This window comes from Apteryx rowi, unplaced genomic scaffold, assembly GCF_003343035.1.
Source record: "Apteryx rowi isolate R43461 unplaced genomic scaffold, aptRow1 scaffold_23, whole genome shotgun sequence".
NCBI classification, from domain to species: domain Eukaryota; kingdom Metazoa; phylum Chordata; class Aves; order Apterygiformes; family Apterygidae; genus Apteryx; species Apteryx rowi.
The window spans coordinates 780,835-803,199 of record NW_020448641.1 but is presented as its reverse complement, the minus strand read 5'-3'; the positions used below and the strand labels follow the sequence as shown (position 1 = coordinate 803,199).

Below are 22,365 nucleotides of genomic sequence, written 5' to 3'. Positions count from 1 at the left end.
TTGATTACCTAATGACTACAATTACTAACACAGTTAATTTAAATAATAGATCCCTGAAAACAGCTAATGTATCTGATTCTTTCAGGAACGTGATAAGCTGTTAAGATATAGGAAACAAAGGAGAAAAATGACAAGAATTCCTAAGGTAAAGAAAAATGCTCTTATTGCAACATGCTGATGAACACAGTGTCTTCCCTAGGTGGGTGGGTGAGTTTCTCACAACCAAGCGAGAGTGAAATATTAGCCTCACTGGCTTCAAGTGTATAGAAACAGGAATCCTTGAGCACTGTAAATTGGCACCCACAGTAGAATATGCAAAATTAGAAATTACTTTGAAACTTTGGGCCATTAATCTTAAATTTGGATGAAGTTGTTCAAGCACATTCATAGACGGAGTTTCCTGATACTTTAAAAAAGAAACCGGTAGGGCTTCATTTAGTGATGTGGTACAGGCGAGTCACTGCCTCTCAAGCATTTCCCCCAGATTTGAGGCTTTGCATCAAGATTATCCATTAATGATATTTAATCCCCTTGCAATAGACAGGGAGCTGTTTACATTAGACGTTAGTAGCATTTGAATGTTCTGCGTTTACTCCAAACGCTTTCGGCGTCCCATGGGATTTCAATAGCACGATTCTTTAAGGCAAGATGGGTTTTATGAATTAACACATCACTAAACTATCTTTTAATGGCACTGCTTGAAAAATATATAGGTTGTAAATTATGGACTTTAGTGACATGTAGAAATTGTTGGTTACAGTCAGCAGCTACAGAATAGTTAGAGCTCAGGGAAAAAGAAAATGTTAGTTACTGAATAATTGACAGAATGATAATATAAACATTAACATAGCAATGACATCGTAAGGTCCTGGATGATGTCCTTGAACTGTGAGTAAGCTGGGCTCTGCATATGAAGAACTAAAGCAGTGGTGGAATTACTGAATCCTTAAGTAATGAGTTATGGTTGATGTGAAATCAAATCCTTAATTCCTATTGTGTAGCAAACAAGCACCAGAGAAATTCTGAATGGCCAGTTATGTGTTAGTGTATAGCAATAGAAATTAGACTGTTGAAGGAGAGTTATTTTTTACTCCTTTGAAAATTATCCACTGCCATTTAAAACAGAAAGCCAAAATCTAGAGATGTTCTGTAAATCACCATTTAAAAAATCTGTTTAAAAAAATGTGTTCATAATGTCTTCTTTGACTTTCAAGCATTTAAAAATAAATATTTCTTTACTACCATTAGCATTCTTTTAAACAGAAAGTAGCTTTGAGGGGGAAAAATGATTTTTTAAATAGTAACAATATCGCTGTAATAAGTAACTTCAACAAATTTTCAAATAGAATACTTCAAAATCTAACTTTTCCTGTGCAAATTGTGATAATGACAGAAAGGACATTATGGTAATGGGAATTCTTCATTAAAATGACTTTCCTTTATTCTATTGCCATCTCCCTCTAAGACAAATTACACAGAAGAAGAAAAAAAAAAAAAGGGCAGAAAATGGGTGATCTGCCTTAGCTAAAGAAATATGAAGGAAAATACATAAAACAAAAAGGACAAGGGCTTTGATGTGGTTTGACACCACACTACCCAGTAACAAATACAATAATCCAGCCATTTAAGTAGTTTTGACAGAACACTATCATTGGTGTGAAAAAACTTTACAGAATATATGTAAAGAACTAAATCTGTTTTTCCAAAAGAAGCACAGTGGAAAACTACGAATAATTTGGTCTGAGATGAATTCGGTTTCACCTGAAGGTGTATATATTCAAAACCTAGAAGGGCACAGAGTTTAGAAATGTTTCCCAAATCACTTTTATTTCCCCCTAAAATTTTCAGGCTGATTCAGTTGACTATACTGTAAGATACTTTGCATGGTCAAGCTGCATTTACACATTGTCATTTGATCCCAAGCCGGTTGTGGAGACATTTTTTGGCTACGATGAAGAAGCTTCCTTGGAGTCTGATGGTTCGTCCATCTCGTATCAGACTGACCGAACAGATCAGACCCCTTGCACGCCTGAGGATGACTTGGAAGAGGTATTCATCAAACATATGTGACAGTATTTAACTACTTCTTTGTGTGTTTAAACGCTACTCTGAATTGTTAATAATATTCCTGGTCTGTTATGCCATTCATCCGGCACCTCTGACTGGAAAATTAAAAATTGGCATTAAATTTAATACTGTGAATGGTGGTTAAGGTTCTATGGATCAAGTCTTCAGTAATTTCTTAACTTTTGGCAAAGCCAGAAATATTTTGCCTTAAGAATACTACATGTAGGATATGTTTATAGGTCAGAAGTCAAAGACTGAGGAGGCGGATGACCATGAGAAGTACTAAACATACTGAGTTTTATTGCAGGTTGGGGTGTGTGTGTGTGTATATTTTGGGTTCAGGTTCTTCCATTTGTCATCTTGGCCTAAGTACAGACTGCAGACTTAGGTGACGGTATCTGTATTTCATGAATGAGAAGTAAGCAAACAAAGCAGCAGTCTCTAGCGGAAAGTCGGTCTTCTCACTAGCAGATGAAGATCATGATTCTTCTAGAGGATCTGAATACAGAGAATAGAGAGGCAGCTGGTAATGCAAAAAAAGCGAATACTTCCTGTGTTTTGCAGGGCTTTCCTAAATATACATTCCTGAATGTATGCCAGATCGGTGTACCAGTGCTTCTTTCTGGGTTTAACAAAAAACTTGTGTTTAAAAAAAAAAAAAAAAGGCTTCCTAATAATGATTTGCAATCTTTTTAGGGTATGATGGCTGTGATTTCTGATCTGCCATTTCATTTATTTCATGGATTATAATTAGATTTGTTAAAAGGCAATCTAAAGACTTCCTATTTTTATCATGAAAGATACCTGACTTGTTACCACGTGTGCTGCACTACAGGCAATCTGAATGCTTTTTTATGTGTATGAATTTATTTATTTTTCATTCATGTATTGAAATCTTTTTTTTCCCTGTTCGGATAGCATGAAGTTCATGTGTGCAGCCAGCAGTATTATTTCATTTTATGTTGAATGAAATATTCCAGTGAACATCACATGAAAGCATTTGATTTTGGATACTGTGAGGAGAGTAAAGAAGATGAAGGGCCCTTTTCATGTTGTTGTCACCATTCCTACAAGTATTAAGTCTAGATTAGTGTTTGGATAATTTAGCAAGACAATCAGACTTGGCCTTTTTCACAGATTGGAAACTTTTGTTGTCTCAGGAAATTTGTATTTTCCCCTTATATGTGATGACTGTGCAGTAGTAGAGGGTGATTCAAGAGTTAGTATGTTACATGGATGGCAAGTTTTGCATCCTTCCAAAGGAAAAAAGCTTTCCCTTTTTTATTTTTCATTTCACTGAGGTAAGTGCATGGCAAGAAAGAAATGATGTGAGAGCACTTGAAAAAGATCTGTACTGCGCCTCTGAAATTGCATTTTAAAAATAATGTTGATTTTTGCACTTTTTAAAGAAAACGGACACCATTAACTCTTGTGACTTCTTTACTTTCATTGCAGGAAAAGGAACAGCTGGTACAATTAATACTTGTTTTTAACGATTTCAGGGTATGGCCAAGGAAGAAACGGAGCTGAGATTTCGGCAGCTGACGATGGAATACCAGGCTTTGCAACGAGCGTACGCCCTATTGCAAGAACAGGTCGGAGGAACATTGGATGCAGAACGAGAAGTTAAGGTCTAAATGGCTTATATTACATGAAAATAAAGGATTGTAGTTGTATACGGTTTTCTAATTTTACTTGCTCAGGTTGTTTTCAGATTTAAAATGTCAGATTCTTTAAAACTACAGAAACTTGTCCGGCATAAGTCAGTCATAGTTTCAGGTCCTCTGAAGTAGAAGGAGTTATGAGTGCTTATTCCTACTGATGAGGGGGTAAACTGTATTTTAACATTTTTCGTGAAAAAAACATGTTAGGCTGATAAAGCACCTTTTATCATAAAGGGGTTCTAAGTGCTCTGTGATCTAGATAAACTGATACAAAAGATAGACACAAGTTTACGTCGCACACAGTTTGGGAAAGGAGGTGAAGACTATTTTCCAATCACAACGGAAGATAAAATGCAGATGAACCGCAAGAGTTTGCACTATTACAATCCGGACAGCAGCTAACAACAAATTCAGAGTCTTTCTTTCCTGTCATTCTCTCCTGCCTTCCCCTGTCTTTCCTATTCCCCCTCAGTAGTTTCTCACTGGAGAGCCTGGAGAAGCCTGTTGATGCACTCAGTGATGTTGTCCCTCCAGCCCGTTGCCTGCTGCGAGTGCAGTGCAGGTGCATTTGGCCACTGTAGCTGCCAGAGTGTGTTTTATCATCTCTAAAGTTAGCCAAATGTCCAGTCTCCTGCAAGGAAGTGCTGGTTTGCTGAAGAAACTTTTATGGAAAATCCTTAAATTAAACTCTCTCTCTCTATATATAAATATCTAGTATGGATAGCCTTAAATACATAATGCCTGATATTTAAATCCTTCTGGATTCTGTGAGATTACGATTCCTCATAAAATGTCTAGAAGGTTTATAGTTTAGAGATTCATTTTCTTAATCAGATTGCAAAGCATCTTATCTGCTTCAAACAGTCCATGTAACTTCAGCCATCTAGTGTGGCATTTTATTATCTAGTATAAAACATTGCATTTATTGTAAATATGTTGTACATTATGGGGAGTCAGGAGGTCTTAGTGTAGCGTATAACTGCTTGGGACAAAGAATGCAATGCTGAATACAGTAAATTAAGGGACAAATTCTGTTTTGAGCAAACAACTTGAAGTCTAAGAAGAGAAGAGAATCTAGAGGGTCTTCATTTGGCTTTACAACTATTTTGTGGATGTGTTGACCAGGAATGCTAAATATAGAAGTAGGTAAAGGTGGCAATGTGAGGAGATATTCACATCATCTAGTCTGGCCCACCCTGTTCAGTCTGACGGATTCCCTTGTTTTTCTTTATAGTCAATAGGGAGAAATAAATCTGCTTGGAGACCCAAATAGAAAGGAATTCTGACAGCTTCTCGCACGGAGCGGGTCAGAAAGCGCCTCCCCTTGGTGTCCGAGCTGCCCCGGCTGCACACACCCTAGGGAATGGTGTCATATCCACAAGTGCCCCTCGAGCTCTGACTTTCCCAACCAAAGGCAGTTCCCTGGCTCCAATTAAATATAAAACAAACAGCCATATTCCTCCAAGAGAATTCATCATTAAAATAATATTTTGCCTTTCCCAGCTTAGTTATATAACTTGTTCTTTTTTTTTTTCCCACTGATAAATTCAAAGCTGCTAATTTCACCACCATCTCCACTGGTACCTCTGGTTGGTTTGGCAGCATCCCTTGTCTCCTAGTTACCTCCCCGTTCGGTAATATATCATCCCACTCCTCCTGAATGCTGAAGTTGTTTTAAAATTAACTTTCCCAGAAGGCTGGTCTATGCTCCCAAGTGTTAGGAATTGCACATGTAAAGAGCATCGTCATAAAACAGGAAATGCCCAACAAAAATGACTCAATTTCTCTTTTTCTATAGTAAAACAAAAAGAGATAACAATACAGGTAATGCAAACAAATAAGATTATTTTCACCATAAAAAGCAAGATAAATAGCAAATAAAGGTTTGGCACTACTTAGCTAAATGCTTGGTGGGTACAAAAACTGGAAGAAAAACTTCTTAGGACTATGTTTGGGGAAAATAATAAGAATAAAATGTTTCTTCCTGAGATTTTTTTTATTACTCAGCTATATTTATAGGCCGAGTAAGCTCCTTCTGTGCTCTTCAGAGTCACTGTGCTCAAAAGGCACTTTCTTAAAGCTGAGGCTGAAGACATGAAGAGTTTTCATTGTATCTTAGCTGAGACTGTTCTGCTGTTGTAAGGGAAGCAGAAGACCTGGAGAAATATCATAGTGTACTGTGTTTGTGTAGACAGCTCTCCTTAAATTCCAGACTGAAGAGGTCTGGTTTTGCTGACTCAGGGCTCTCTATTCCTCCTACAGGATATGGTTTCATCATTAAAGTTTAGAGTTACCGGCTGTAGTCCCTGCTATATTTTTAACTGTTAGTGGAGACATCACTGTATTGTGAATACAGTCCTTGGAATGAAAGTGAAGGAGGAACTGAATTTAGACTTTTTTTTTCCCCCCAATTGTTTGTTACAGTCTTCAAATTTTTCTCTTGTCCAGAAATCTTTTGCTCAGAAAGTTTATAGATTAATCTAATCTAATTGGAGTACCAGTATGAAGAAAGAAAGTATTCCATAAAACCATATTTAATGTATAAAATGCTTAATAATAATTACATTTATAGTCCAGAAAACAAGGATAGGAAAGTGCTGGATATTTAAGCAAGCATCAAGCTACATGTATGGTTGAAAATTATGTGCAATACAGTAAGACAAAAAAGAAGATACTAAATGTTTAGGGAACAATGCAGTTTGTCAGTTTGTATCATTACATATGTTGGTTCTGTTCTGAGCAATTTAATACATAAAAATATGAATTAAATAAGTGTGCCCATAATCCTGTCAGTCTTTTTCACTTTGTTTTCATGGAGAAATGGATCTTTCTATTACATCAGCTTTTTTTAAACATGTTGTTCTAAAACAAGAAAGGCTACTAAATGAAGACTGTCGTATTCGGCTGTAAGAAACAATTCATCTTTTGCTATCCCAGTATCTGCTTAATAGGATGCTGTTCATTTTAATCTTAACTTAAATCTTAAAATTACCCCATCTTACACACTTCTTTTTATGACTGACTGATACTGTGCTTAGCTGCAAATTAACTCTGCCAAAGATCTTTAAAAAACATTTGTTATAAGTGTCTGGTATACATAAAATATCTGCATTTCTGTATTAGCTTTTGGATTTTAGAGAAAGTTTGATGTATTTTTTCTCATCTCCTACAGACACGTGAGCAGCTCCAAGCAGAAATACATAGATCCCAGGCTCAGATAGAAGACCTAGAAAAGGCACTTGCCGAGCAGGGTCAGGTAACGTATGCTGACAACCTACCGTTCCTTTCTCCAGTCTTGTTCTGGAAACAGCCATAATGTGTGGATTCGTTTCTAAAAAAATGTACCTGCTCTTGTATAATATTGAAGATCACAGTGGCACTTAAGTGTTTATGTATGGGTAGAATAATTTTGATGCTAGTTTTTGATAGCTGTTTCATTACTAATTGCAAAACACATACACTAAAGCAGCAATTACAACTGCTTGTCAACATGAACTACCCTTGCAGAATCACAAAACCACAGAACAGCTGAGGTTGGCAGGGACCTCTGGAGATCAGCTAGACCCTGCTCAACCAGGGTCAGCGGGAGCAGGTTGCTCAGGGCCACATCTAGTCGGGATTTGAATATCTCCAGCCTGTCGAGGTCCCTCTGCACAGCAGCATCCCCATCTGGTGTATCATCCCCTCCTCCCAGTTTTGTATCATCTGCAAACTTCCTGCAGGTCATTAATGAAGATGTTGAACAGTATTGGCTCCAGTATCAACCCCTAGGAGGCCTAGTGACTGGCCTCCAGCTGGATTTCATGCCACTGATCGCAACCCTCTGAGCCTGGCAGTGCAGCCGGTTTTCAGTTCACCTCGCTGACCACTTTGCTAGCCCATACTTCATCAGTTTGTACATGAGGATGTTATAGCAGACAGTGTCAAAAGCCTTGCTAACGTCAGGCTAGACAACATCCACTGCTCTCCCCTTGTCCACCCAGGCAGTCATCTCATTATAGAAGACCATCTGGTTGGGGAAGCATGATTTCCCTTTCATAAATGCATGCTGACTACTCCTGATTACCTGCCTGTCCTTCCCATGTCTGGAAATAGAATCCAGGATTAGTTGCTCCCTCACCTTACCAAGGACTGAGGTGGTGCTGTCTGGTCTGTAGTTGCCCAGATCCTCCCTCTTGCCCTTCTTGAAGATAGGGATGACATTTGCTTTCTTCCGGTCCTCAGGAACCTCTCCTGATCACCATGACCTGTCAAAGATAATCGAGAGTGGCCTCGCAATGACGTCGGCCAACTCTCTCAGCACTCGTGGGTGCATCCTGTCAGGTCCTACTCCTCTTTATCACTGTGCTTCTGATTTAGGAGATGTTAATGTAATCTGCTGAGTAATGTTTCAATAGATGTGTTAGTTGATTCAGAAGAAAGCACTTGGTGCATGTGGTCTAGTTGACGTCAAGGAGAGTTAGGCATCCAAGTGCTTTTGAAAACCCCACTCTTCACACCTGCATACTTTAGTATCTTAAATATCAGTCTACAGAGCCCTCGAGTCCTCATCAGTGTTTATGTGCTAACTCCGACTGAAATCAATAACAATTAAAGCTCTATGTATCTTTTCTGATATGAAACTTAATGCCTCACTTGCTTCAGTATAATGAGGATAATAATTAACAATAAATGCATTAAAGATTCTGAGATGCTCAGATATTATAGTAAAGGAAGGCATAAGTTAGTTGATAAAGGAGTGCCTGAATTAGATAAGTGTATAGCTATGAACTCAAAATAAATACATCGACAGGACACTGAATTTCTCTGCACAGCCAGAGAGGAATTGAATTTGCATGCCTGTTCCTTATCACTGCTTGAAGTCTCAAAGCAGAGTCCAACCAATAGCCCTGTCCATTAGTCTCAGTCTGAAAACTGAAGCTCTTACTCAGGCTACACGTTCTGCTTGAGTGAAAAGTGACTGAGATCTTTAGTACTGGAGCCCAAGAGGAGAAAATGCCATGATGGACATGTGCTGCACAGTAATCAATGAGGTTGTGAGCACACATTTATTTTTAGAACTATGCATTTTTGTTTTAAAATATATTTATAGATAAGTGAACAGATAACTGAGCACATAGGCTCAACTTGCTCTCCTGCACTTAACTGATCCAGGGCCTCTGCATCAATTAGTCAATTAATGCATCTGCATCTCTCTCCTAATTGTCACTAGCTTAACTTGCCCCCTGCTGTCTTATTGTGCACCTCTAGGGAGCCAAATCAGCGAGTAACTGATCGGCTCCACTGTCAGTGCGCAGAAGTGTTTGRGTTTATGCTGAGAAAGTGTGATGGAAAAGAGAGACTGTGCTTGGCAGGAGGTTGGGCTGTTTTAGAGTCTCTCAGACTTTTAGATACCTAGGAGAAAACTGCAAAGGTAAAATAAAATAAAGGAAGAATATTTATCATCTAGTACAATGTTTGTGGTAGCATTAGTAAAAATGAGCTTTCCGTGCTTGTAGCTCTCCTTGTGCTCCACAAGTTTTTGCTTTGTTCTTGCTTTTGAAAGAGAAAAGCAGGTGTTAAATAGAAACAAACAGTTTAAGAGCAGAAGGAAATACATAGTATAGGCTGGGTATTTTTCAGCAAAAAGTTGATTCTCACAATGTGAAAGCCTTTGCTCTGAATCCTTTAAATCCAGAATAAAATCTTGCATTGGGGATAGCTGAAGTGTTCAGTTCAGCTATTTACACAGTTCATTGTACAGTACATTCATGCAATAAGCTATCAAATCATCTTAGTCTTTCTTCAAAAAGAGTCATTTGAGATATAATTGTATAATGTATGAAATAACACTCTAGGAAATTTAGATTACATTATTAAGTGATTAACATAAAGCACATCATGTTCAGCCAAACTGTTGAACTCTGCCGTTTTCATGCCATTAAGCATTATTAAAGGATTTTGGTTTTGCTTTGATTTGTTAAGGTATACAGTTGGGCAATTTTAACTTAGTCAGTGCAAGAGGTCCGGTTTTGCGTGACTAGCTTATTTCAAGGTAGACTCAGTAGCCTGTCTCCTAGGTCCAACCTTGAGACCCGATTCTGCAAAGCCGGTCACAGTGCCAGGCGCTGGCAGATTTATGTGCTCGCGTAACTTGCAGCGGTGGCGTTAGCTGCCTGCCGCAGTCGGCATTGGATTCCCGGCTCGCCGCCTGCCGTTTGGATTCCTTTTGACAGCAGGTCAAAATATTTGCCAGTCGCATATGTTCCTGTGTGACTGGTGTTATAAAATCCGATGTTGTAATGTTGCCAAAACAGAAGTAGTGTTATGCTGTTGTGAGTTTTCCTTCGCTGCTTGCAGAGCCGGGAGGGCTCTGGATTCTTGTAGCGGAGCCTTGGGCTCTCCTGGATCCAGGGGATTCTCAGCCCAGATCTGTAGTGGTGCCGCCCATAAACACCCTGGCAGTGAGACGGCGGCACAGTCAGCCTTGAAGTGAACTCCCAAAGGTGCTAAAGAAATAGCTACCGTAGGCTTTGAGTAGCCTTGAGAATGAAATACTGCAGACTGCAAACATTCATTCTCCAAGGTGAAAATTCTAGAAATGTTGTCAGGCTGTTTCTAGCGTRCGTCTTACTGTTCCAGCCAAAAAAAATGAAACAGAAAATGTTTTTTTAAGAACTTATTTTAAAATAGTACTAAATCATTTGATCGTTAACTTTCCAACTTAACCTCTTGTCATTGTTAACCTTACTGATAAAGTTCCAACTCTTTTGTGGGTTTTTTATATCCAACAAAATAAGTAATTTGTTTAAAAATAAGGTTTATTTTGTCTAATCTTGGGAAATATGTTGTTTTCAGTGTAATTGAAATTCAGCAGTAACTGGATTCAGTAACTGAATAACTAGACACATCCCTTTTAATGCAAACCTTTTTTTATCTGAAAGATTTTTAATCACTGGAGTGCTTATATTCCACCTGCATACTGCAAACTTCATTAAGATAAGATTGCAGAGTCAGGCTGTCATATGATAGGAAATAATGGAATTACAGTTTCTTATGCAATATTATTCTGTATGTCTTCTCTGTGCGCATGATTTAATGAAACATTTGCTATGTGCTTGTATTATATATTGCCAGCTTCAACTATAATATTGATCGTTTGTTTTTCAAGGACATGAAGTGGATTGAGGAGAAGCAAGCATTGTATAGAAGAAATCAAGAACTTGTAGAAAAGGTGTTCAATGTTTCTATTTGTATTATTCAAATAATATTTGTAGTTTAAGGAATGCACGAGGTGTGGTATTTTAAATGTTAACCTATTTCGCACAGCTCTGTTGGAAACAATTCACATGTAATAACTAGATCTTTATAAACTCATCAGAAAAAGCTGTTTTCTAGAGTTCCCTGTGGCCCCCGAGCTCTCCACGTCCCCACGTAGTGTCACCGCAATGAGGGTGGGCAGTGCCACAGCAGCAGCCTTAAATAATGCCTTTTTCGGGAAGTCATCTTAAAATAACATGAAAAGCTGGCTGGAGAATGACATCCCAGCTGATCAGTCCTGTTACAAACCAGTCCTGTCTGACATGCCGAGAGCAGAATACTGTTATTTTGGGAAGGACCAAAGCCGAACACAGAGTTGCAGAATCCAGAATCACTTTAAGTGCCTGGAAGGTGCAGAGGGTCTTGCATTGCAGCTGAATCGCAGCGTGCCCTGAGCCCAGGCTTGTGGTTTCTGGCATAGGCATTTCCCAGCCATGGCGACTGCATGGCAGAGCTCAAGTGGAATTGTGAAAAAGGTGTTAACACGTATTACTTTATTTTGCAGATAAAACAAATGGAAGCAGAGGAAGCTCGTTTAAAACACGATGTCCAGGATGTCAAAGATCAAAACGAGCTCCTGGAGTTCAGGATATTAGAGCTTGAAGTGAGCAAATGTTAAAAATTACTGTGCTTTTTACCTGCTCTGTGCTCTGCTATCTAATGCTGGAAGGCAGCAAGGATTTTGGAATTCCTTGAAGTTTATTTGAAAAATCAGTGTTTCACTGAACTTGACCAAAGTGTTTTGTACAAAGTGTTAGCAAAATAAAAAAAGCAGGGATCCGTACTGGTGTTCCTGATAGGCTGTTCTAGCTGTTTTACTACATAAGCAATTTTCAGGTCCAGAAGATCGCTTCGTGATACAGATGCACTTTTTACTATATTCCATCTGTTCTAAAAATGTGAAGAGAGAAAGTCAGAATGAAACATATCAAAAAATAACCATCAACGTTTTATTTTCATTGCCAGAATCATCCTGCTGTATCCTACCTCTTACTAAACCTGCAGAGAAGGAACCATATGGCCTAGACTTCTGTATTTACTCCGCTGAGCCTTCTGTTTTCTATTCTATTAATTGTATAAACAGAATCTGAAAACCCTTGGAAACTCAGTTTTCCAAATTTTTCAGAGAGAAGGTAACAAAAGAGCCACTTGTATAAGGAATATAAACGCTACACAGATTTTACTAGGTATAAATACCTTGTGTCTGCTCAAATGTAGTAGGTAGTCAAAGTAATAGTTAGACGGTCATGGTTGGTGCCCGGTGAAGAAGCAGTGCGGGAAAGTCTTTGCACTGTTGATGCATTTGTCTGTCTGCTTTGCGGTGCTGAGCCCCAGCGCAGCAGCATCCRTGCGGCCAGGGAGACGGCCCAGTGTGCATAGCCACACGGTGCAGAGTGAAGGGTCCCTGTCCTCTCTGTAGGAAATCAGGCCAATTTATGACACTTCCAATGTATTTGCGTAGAATAGACATTTTTCAGATAATGCTTATCAGGTTCTTCATGAAGCTGAAATTTGTAAATCACAGTGGTGAGTAATCAAACATAATTATTTTGATTTCAGGAGAGAGAAAGAAGATCGCCTGCTATCAACTTTCATCACATTCCCTTTAGGGAGGGGAAAAGCCCTCTCCAAGTTTACTGTGAGGCAGAAGGTGTTACAGTAAGGGATTCTCGTTTCTTATTTTCCTTTGCCTAAAGAAAGTTAAACTCTCTATTCAAACTCCTGGTTTTCTCTCTTCTTAGGATATACAAGTAGCAGAGCTGATGAAAAAATTGGACATTTTAGGGGATAACGCCGTAAGTGTATGTTCCTTTAATAAATTGTGCATGCTTTGGTAAATATTTGTCCTTATGTTAATGTAGCAAAGCATTATTGGTTTTCTATTGCACAACTTGTCTTCACTGTGAGCAAAGTACTGGGCTACAAGCTAAGTGTTTTGCAGCTTTTTAAAATTTTTGTTAACAGTCATCTTAGATGTGCCACAGAGTATCTTAATGTTATAAAATTGCTTTTAAATTGTCAATAATTTGGAAAATTTTTTGCATCTTTGGTTTTTCTTTCTTGTTTTTTTTCTGGCCACTGTTCATGTAGGTCTGCTTATTTGCTCACTCTGCATTTGCTTTTCTTCTGTGTTTTAATAGCTGTGCATTTTAATTTTGTCTAACACCGTAAATCTTAGGTATTAATGAGGATATTAAACAGAAAGATTTGCAACAAGAAAAGAAAAGAAAAGAAAAAACATATAATAAGAAATATAAAATTGTTTCCCCTCTATCATTTTGAAAGTACATAAATGCATACATAATGTATGTAAAATCATGTATTTATATATTCTCTCTCTTGAACTCCCGTTTGGGTTATTCGTTCCTGTATTCTCATCTAAAAGCTGAGTCACAGGATGTCTGTGGTTGTGGGGGGAGTAGAAGAGAGACGATTTCCCCCGCGAGCTTGGGGACCGTGAGCAGCCCACCCAGGGCACTAGTTTGGTGACGAGCAGAGAGGTGTCACCAGGGCCTTCGGAGCGACACATTAAAAGTACTTCTGCCTTCACACCTCTAGTTAGACCCTTTGGCTCATCTGGTCGCCACAAGCCACGCGCCCAGATATCTGCACGCTCTACTCCACAAAATCAAGCCAAGAGTTTGCAGAGGATTTGAAACATATTGCAATGATTAATGTTATTCCCCATTGCAGCTATTAATAATATTCACATTGGCATAAATATAAATAATTCTAAAATCCTTTGCATGCGAAGAATAAAAAAGCGACACAAACACACGTTTAAGCACCAACAAGCTAAGCACTGACCATACTAACGCCTAGAAGGATGACTCTGTTAATACCTGTAGTGGTGTTATCTTCCATAGAATTATTCAGGTCAGGTTAGTCCTGCGCCAAGTGTTTTGGAAGAGGGTCCTAAACAGGCAACTCGGACATAAGGGGGAATAGAAAGTGTTCTCTTTCTTCAGGTTTCCTATTCTCTTAGCTTAGTTGCTTTTATTAATACCAAAAAATCTCTAGCCATCTCTAGTCTCCTTCTATGTCTTTCCCATTTCTTCCTGTTTTCTTTTTTTTTTTTTCCTTTTTACATACAAAAAGTGACTTCCACATGTGGAACAATTGGAAGTTCCCAGCTACAGTCCTTGGAGTTCTCATTTGCATTTTTCTTGCTGTAAGATGTTTAACCACCTCATAGACTCAACCTCTAAAGGCAGATTCTGCCCCTTGCTTGTACGTTGTCATGTCTGTGTGTTACCAGCTCAGTGGAGCCTGGGAAAACGAACCTGTGTCCCACGGGTGTGCAAGTGAGACGATCTGTTTCCTTGCATTTTATTGCTTACATTTCTATGCAGCTCCCTTAGGAGCTTCTAGATGCTTCCAGTTGAACTTTCTTGAGCTGAAGAATTGTTTGGAGTAAGGCAACCCCCTGGAAAAGTAATACTATAGGTAAAGCAGAAACAAAGGACAGCATAGTGAAATATAATCTACTACAGGCTATGTGATCACTACATAAAGACGCAGGGAAAAGAGTACTAAAAACACTGAGGCTCTCCATTTCTCAACAGACAGAGGAAATCAGTTGAGGTAATAACTCATAAAACAGGAAAGAACACCATTAATTTGCTGTGTGAGTGGTTTATTTTTAATATAATGTTACTTGTTTTCAGGAAAAAAATATGTTTATGCAAGAGACAATTATTTACATTTGTCTTTGGGGTCCTCAGAAGATGTCTCCTGTCATCCTGCCTGGTATCTCTCTCACTGTTCCCAACCTTGTACATAAAACTGAAGTCCACCATAGTCACACTTTTTATCAATTTCCTAACGTCCATTCTTGGAAAGATAACTGATGGAGATGGGCCCATCCTCCTAAATCTGACATTATTGGCCTAGAATCAGCTATCTGGATCTGAACAAATACCTGTCCCAAACTAGAAGCATTCACTTCCTTTATTGAGTTCAAACATACCCCAAAATAGTGTAATTCTTGCAGAAAAGAGGATGGGACATCCACAAAAAAAATTGTATTATAATGCACATCCAAATACCTCTGTCCAAAGGGCTGAAATCTTATAAAAATTCAGTTTTTGTAATATTTCTTGAACGTCAGCATCAAGGTTTAAGACCTTGGCTAACTAAAGTATAATCTTCACTTCTCACAAGTCCAGAGTGAGACCTTGGTCTGGGATGAGATGCCTTGCAATTTGTAGATGTTTCATGGCCAAACAATCTGAGAACTGCCTGAGAAGTAACCTGTAGTTTGTAGTAGAGACCCATAGTGTCAGCACCCTCGATAAAACCAACTTGGCAGCAGCAGCAGCGAAAGTGGGCTCTTCAGAGACCATTTCACAAAGAAATGGTGTAGATAAAATACACCAGGTGGGTCACGTGGGCATTTCCAGTCATTTCAAAGCAACTGATAACCAGCTTTTAATCCATGGTTCTCAAATGTAGTTTTAATAATTGAAGACTGTCAACGATAACCAACCAATACATGATTTCAGTATTTTAATTAAAAAAAACATGAATTGAAAAACTCACATCTTAATGAATTTTCCAAAATCATGACTTTTGGCAGTGCAAGATAAGGATTGTATATTAACCTGTTGCACCCAGAATGAAACACAGAAAACTTGTGGTTGCATCTCTTTTCTGAGCAGCACACCTTGTTAAGCTTGATCTTGTCTTGCGCAGCTGTGAGTTTATTCCCCATTGGKGAAGAAAAGATCCAGTGTCAACACTTTTTTTTTTGGTAGACATCAAAGTTTTAAAAGAATTAATTACGTGTATGATCACAGTTCAGCATTAACAGTTACAATTGTTCTTGCAACAACATTGCATCAGAATACTAATTTTATTTGCCTTGGTTAATTGTTTCTCAAACATATTTAATTTCATATTTATTTAATACAGCAGTGGCCCAAGTAGTGGATTGATAATGAGACACTGGGATTTGTTGTAATTATGTTGTAATTCTGCTTTTGGTGCAGAATCTGACCAACGAAGAGCAAGTAATTGTCATACAAGCAAGGACAGTTCTCACGTTGGCTGAAAAGGTAATAACGATTGCATCATTTGTAAGTTAACTTATGTCATAAAAGCATGTGGCCTCCCCAGAGTAGTTCACTTGAAAACACTGGTAATATAAATAATAGTTTCTTCACAGAATGCCATGATTCTTTGTGTGGAATTATACTTACACTAGTTTCTGTCAAAATAAAGGTCTCATTCAGACTGTATGGACAGACATTGTTTATTTTTAAATGTTGCTTATTTAGCAAAATGTTAAAAGTTTACAACAGGTAGGCTTTGAAATAATGTTTTTTTCCATCACCAATTTGTATAGAATAAAATATGTAATATATCTGATCTTTTCTTTTATTTATTGAATTAAAATGAATAGTTGAGATATGTGATGGCGTCTCCTAAAGTGCTAGTGAAAGCTGAGTATACAGATATGCTGCCCCCTGCCATTTGGACTTAGGCAGCTGATGTCTCACCAGGTACGCCTTCATCTGGCACTGTCTGTTTTTATCTGCAGTGGCTACAGCAGATAGAACTGACCGAATCCGCACTGCAACAGAAGATGATAGATCTTGAGAATGAAAAGGTATTGAACAATGATGGGAAGGCAAAGGAATGGCAGACAACAAAAAGAACAGTCATTTTATTGCCACAGTCATTGCACTAATTTCATCTTCTTTGTGTCCGTAGGAGCTATTTAGTAAGCAGAAGGGTTACCTGGATGATGAACTTGACTTCAGGAAACAGTCCTTGGATCAAGCTCACAAGGTAAGAAAAATCAGTCTTGACTGTTTTATGCCATCTTGATTAAATTACCCACTTAATATGTTTGATCTGTTGTCAGGAGAAAGACTCTCTGCTCTTGACAGTGTTGCTTATGAAGCAACAGGTCAAAATAGAGATTTTATCTTAGATCTTAGATTACAACCCCTCCAACTAAAAATAGGTGAAGATATTAACATGACTGTAAATTAGGAATGAAACTGCTTTTAGGTCAGGTTCAACTAGCACGTTAGCTAATCCTGACCCATTGCAACCAACTCTTTAGTCATCAGCTGACTTAATTCCTTGAATTCATAGAAAAAAAGTTTTACATACACGGATGAAAGAAATAAACACATAAATTTTCATATATGTTTATCTCATTCTTTCAGTTTCATTTATATTTTGATCACAGTTACACTTTCTGAGAAGCAGTGGGTTTTTATACCTCTTTTTTGGATACCTATCATCGGCTTGGACGCATAACCATTTGGGGGAGTTTTTACACAGTACTCTTTCTGGTCCTGTACTGCTTATTTTTAAGACTCTGATTTTGCCAGGTGCTCAGCTTTACTTGGAACTGATGCACATGCACAGTAGACTCCTTGGAAAATATATAAGCCCCACTGTACCTGTAGGTACAGTCCTAACACAACGTAAAGGCGCAGAGCCTGTATACCAACTCATCCTAGTTATCCAGCTACACACGGCACACACAGGACTTGCACCTCAGACCCGCTTCCTGGAGTTTCACTGCTGAGGCAGAGTATCACATTTAGACCTGGAGCAGGCTGGTTGTGCTCGGTGAGCAATCCCGGTGGGGGCGTTTTGGCCAGACAGAATGGTAGAGGTAGTGAGGCATGCAGCTTTCTATTAGACATTTGGTAGGTGCTGCAATTTATTTCAACCAAAATATCTTGTAGTACCTTGAGTGCATAGTAAACTCTTCCTGTTAAAAGAAAAATGGAGATAGGTGTAGAGCTAGTGCTCCTACTGCAGCCCTGAATTGGTCTAAGAATCTAGCTTGGTGCGGCCAAAGACTGAGCCTCTAGGATTCATCTGCAAAAATACGTCCTTCCAGCAGTGGTCCAGGCATCGGTCACCTGTGTTTTGCAAGCATACTGAAATAGATTCATAAATCTGAATACGCTGAAAATGGGAACAGTGGTATAGTGGGTAAATCGTATGGCGGTGCTTGAAACTCCTTTTTATGTAATGGACTTTGCAGCCCAGCTCAGTCATGACGCCATGGGTATCGATTTGTTTTAAAGGGACTTCCAAGGCATTGCTGTGGCTTACAGCCAGTTGCTTTTTCACTTCACACTTCCATGTACAGGCAGTTCCAGGATGTCATATTTACTAAAGGATCCAGGAGCAAATAGTTGCACCTTATTTTGCTGCTCACCGAGAAGGAAGACCAAGAGTGTAATGAATTGTGTGATAGTACATTTAGAATTAGCTGAAGATTATTTGCATTTTCCTGTATTCCTTAAACACATCATGCAAATTTCCTCAGGCAAAGCAATGGACTTTACTCACACATGCAGACATGTAGCCTAAATACAGAAAGAAGGCTTTGTTCCTTCTAGAAATTCTAATGGCAAAAGCACTTTTGATTTTTATAATAAAAGTCTCACTTCCAAGTTTCTCTTTGTATTCCTCAAGATGAAGACCCACTAATTTCCCCCCTCTTATTACAACCAACAAGATTACCAACTGTAACTGGTAAGCTTTTTGTAAAATTTTCACTCTGTTTTGTTGCTGACCGAGGATTTTGCTATCAAAAATATTTGGCTAGCACAGTGACTATTAATGCAATTGCTTTAATGATAGTGAATCTCCCTACTCCTTTTTTCTTAAAAAGTCAGTATAATTAGAGAGGTATAATGATCATATAATCAAGGCTAGGAGCCCAACAGTAACATGTTTGAAATAATGGTATTTTGTTAAGCAGTTAAGTTTGGCAAGAACTCTGGCATTATTTGAAAAGTGAAAGCAGAATCTTCTTTTAATATCTGACTTGGAGGGGCAAAGCTTTCACCGTAGTTTCAGCTCTCAGCGCAGCAGAGACAGCATGGTTATTGTCCTTCAAGCATCATCAGTATCTGTAAGTCCTGACGTGTTGTGCTATCCTTTATTATTCTTACAAATTCAGCACTTTTTTCCCTGAGTCTGCTAAACCAGTTAGTAAGAAAACAACAACCTCAGATGGAGAAAACTGTTGATCCCAATTTTGAATTGAGCCAAATTATCATAAAAGTCATCTGTGGCCTTTTCAAAGAGTCTGTCTCGAGGTTCAGACATAATATTGCAGTCATGTTCTTCTGCAGTCACTGAGAGCTCTACAAGACACGTTACCATCTTTGGAAAGGATGTGCAAAGGTGGCATCACTTATTGTTTTGCCCCTTGCTCTCTATCAAACTTGCTGAAAAAATTCTAGCTTGTTTTTGGCCTACATGAAGGGAATATCATTTATCTTGGTCTTTGAAATAGAAGATACTGTCTGACAAGGTGGCATGCCGCTGGAGGGTACTCGGTTCGGTGATCCTGTGGAATCTTTTTCAGTCCTGTTTCCTGAGTCCTTGTATTTCCATACTGGTCTCAATAAATCTGGAGGATATATCCATGAGTGTGTGTGAGAGAACTTTTCTAACGTAGCAAAGTAAAAGATAAGGATGGACAATGGGTGCAACCTGAGAACGCAGGACCACTGCCTAGCTACCAGAGGGTTTTTTCCTGAAAATGAGGCCTCTTGAATCTTAGAAGTCTCCCAGAGGAAATGCTGGGAACTCCTTCATAAAAGTCTTTTTAAACTAGCTGGTGCAAGACACTGGTAAATGTACAACAAGGAATCGTTCTTTTCTGACAGGAGCATGAACTGGCGCTGTATTTCTGTTTCTGGTGACAGAATAGATGGCAAAGGTGAACTGAGAGAATGATCAACAAACATAAAAGATAACTGCAACTCAGTTCAGAAACGAGTCTTTTACAAGCCTTTTTTTCTCTCTGTCTTTTCTCCCCATGGCCATCTCACCATCTCCAGAAAAGAAGTTGACACCTATATAGTTTTTGGCTAGCAGACTGTGGGATTAGCTGGCCGTTCCAGTTGCCAGTAGTGTTCAGAGCCCTGACAGCAAAAAAGTGGCTTGAAGCATTTTCCCTGTGGATTGTTTTTCCCTACTGCCCTGTGCAGGAGGAGGTTCAGCACACAACCCCCTATCACTTTCTCTAGAGTCCCACTGTTTGGGTTCAGACCTTCAGTTCCTCACAAAATCCTCGACTGACCAGAGAAAAGGTTAAGCTGACAGCCTTATATTGTTTTTGATTAGCAAATTCTGGAATTAGAAGCCATGCTCTATGATGCCCTGCAGCAAGAAGCTGGAGCCAAAATTTCCGAACTTCTTTCAGAAGAGGAGAAAGACAAACTGAAGAGCGCTGTAGAGCAGTGGAAACGTCAGGTTATGAGTGAACTCCGGGAACGGGATGCCCAGATACTGCGCGAAAGAATGGAGCTCATTCAGCACGCACAGCAGGTACCCCCCATGCAAAGGCAGGCAGACATTAATGTCATGACTGTCTTTCACATGGAAACGTAATGAACTTGTGAGCTCCAGCCCTTTCATCATGGAGAGGTCTACCAGAACTCTCTGATTTGGGGGCCAGATTTTGGGTTGCCTTGAGTAATCCCTCAGAATAGGGCATTTTGATTTTCATGGATTTGTCACACAGAGTGTGTGACTAGTCCACTCATGGAGGACTCGTCTACAGCTTAAAACACAAATTTGTCTAGAAGCACAGTATATACAATTTATATCTCTGAAAATAACCTATCTTCTGTTGCATCTCTGATACATCTCTGTTTGCTTAGCTAATAAATATCTTTATTTTAAATCTGACAGAGAATTAAAGAGCTAGAAGAAAGAATTGAAGGACAAAAAAGACAAATAAAAGAATTAGAGGAAAAGGTAAGGTAATACAGATGAAGCAGTTGTTGTATATGACCATATATTCATTTCATCCTTGCTAAGAAAACAATCTTATAAAATGTGATTTTGGAAATACTTTTTTTTTTCCTATAATTTTTGTTCATGCTAACATTGTATATGGCAACATTATTGTAAATTCCAGTTGCATAGACTGAAGTAGTTTTCTTCAGCTACACAGCTGAAATGTCCAAAGCTCTCACCTGAACCATGTGCAATGTCGATTCTCCCATTTGTGCCTAACTAGGGAGCATTAGGACCGTTGCTTCCTCCCACTGAAATTTCAACACTCTTTGGCTGAAAACAGCTAGCACAAAGACAAGCAAAAAATACACACAGAAAGTGGCCTTTCCAGCTCTTTCATTCCCAGTTTATGTTTATTGGTGCAATGAGCTAATGTCAGAGTGCTCGAGGGAACCATTTCACGTTTGCATTAGTTCATCTGGGAAAGAGTGGTTGAAAGTTTAAAGCCAGTCTTTCCTTTTACTATCCTTCACTAAAGCCCTGAACACAGAACTTTATGTGCAGTTTACGGGACTAAACAAGGACTTGGGGGCGTCCATCCCCCTCGGGAAGCAGGTAGCAGAGAGCCACCGCAGTGGCAGGGTGATGTGGTTGCCCACACTTTGTGGGGAAGGATTCCCAGTCATCTTTCSTCCCTCCTGTCTCCAGCAGTTGTTGGTGCAGATTCACTAACCTCCTTCATCTCCCAGCAGTGGAGTAAGAAGCTGCTTGCTCCTCACTTCCCCTGCAGTCACGTCCGTGCTGGGTGTCGCGGGAGAGACCGGGGCGTTCGATGCCGTAGATGGCTTGACTCAGGGCAGGCAATGGCTGTTGTGTTTTACCCTCGGTAGCGAACAGCATAAAGCCATCTATTTCTAGGAAAATTGCCATGGGAGAACTTGTTCAAATAGGGATTGATCTGAACTTTCTCCCAAAACTAAACTCAAGCATAAACAATGCTTTTTTTGAAGTATCGAAAGAATTCAGTTAATTTTTTTCCTCTCAGATTTTCCTGAGCTACTTGGACGCAGTTGAGCTGGGTTTGACGGTGCAGGAGATGTGGTCCTCATCACGGGGACAGACTCTGGGTGTCTGACCGAATAATTGGACAGAGTCTAGGACCCTGTGGGAGTTATTGTCACTATACGTTTCTTCTCAGCTGAAAGTTTTGTTGTACTCTGTCTGTAACCATGGCCTATATCTCACTAAACACACTGTAAAATCTTACTCTCTTTCTTTTCTTCCATTTTTTCCTCTCCTCCCTTCCCTTTTCAGTTTTTATTTTTGTTTTTATTTTTCTCTTTAGCTTTCATTCTTTGGTCATAGTTCATCAGGCTACATGCAGAAGGTAAGCGCTTTGATTCTCTCTGGTGTCTGCTCCACTTCGTGCAGAGCATCAGGGTCTTCCTGTTGCTACTCCCACGGTATCTGTAGTGTCTCTTGGACATCACAGATTATCCGAAAATTGAAATCTCAAAGGCCTTTGAAAGACCTTTGGTTTGGACACCAGCAGGCTAAAAATCTTCCAAATAGAACGTTCTTCATTTGAGGGAAAGGACAA

General features: G+C 39.1%; 1 protein-coding gene across 4 annotated transcripts in view; it reads left to right on the top strand.

Annotated features, from left to right (window-relative positions):
- The window catches only part of JAKMIP3 (Janus kinase and microtubule interacting protein 3), a 54,162-nt gene extending 32,032 nt beyond the window's left edge, over positions 1-22,130 (top strand). For 2 of the 4 annotated variants that reach the window (XM_026065659.1, XM_026065657.1), the window contains exons 8-21: positions 86-145; positions 1,924-2,049; positions 3,570-3,698; positions 6,904-6,987; positions 10,882-10,944; positions 11,536-11,634; positions 12,591-12,689; positions 12,773-12,832; positions 16,022-16,087; positions 16,573-16,641; positions 16,746-16,823; positions 20,148-20,351; positions 20,718-20,783; positions 22,080-22,130. In XM_026065659.1, the coding sequence (XP_025921444.1) occupies positions 86-145; positions 1,924-2,049; positions 3,570-3,698; positions 6,904-6,987; positions 10,882-10,944; positions 11,536-11,634; positions 12,591-12,689; positions 12,773-12,832; positions 16,022-16,087; positions 16,573-16,641; positions 16,746-16,823; positions 20,148-20,351; positions 20,718-20,783; positions 22,080-22,130 (1,254 nt within the window). The remainder of the gene's footprint in view (positions 1-85; positions 146-1,923; positions 2,050-3,569; positions 3,699-6,903; positions 6,988-10,881; positions 10,945-11,535; positions 11,635-12,590; positions 12,690-12,772; positions 12,833-16,021; positions 16,088-16,572; positions 16,642-16,745; positions 16,824-20,147; positions 20,352-20,717; positions 20,784-22,079) is intronic. The other 2 variants (XM_026065660.1, XM_026065658.1) reach the window with 2 other exon arrangements.
- The last annotated feature ends 235 nt before the right edge of the window (positions 22,131-22,365 follow it).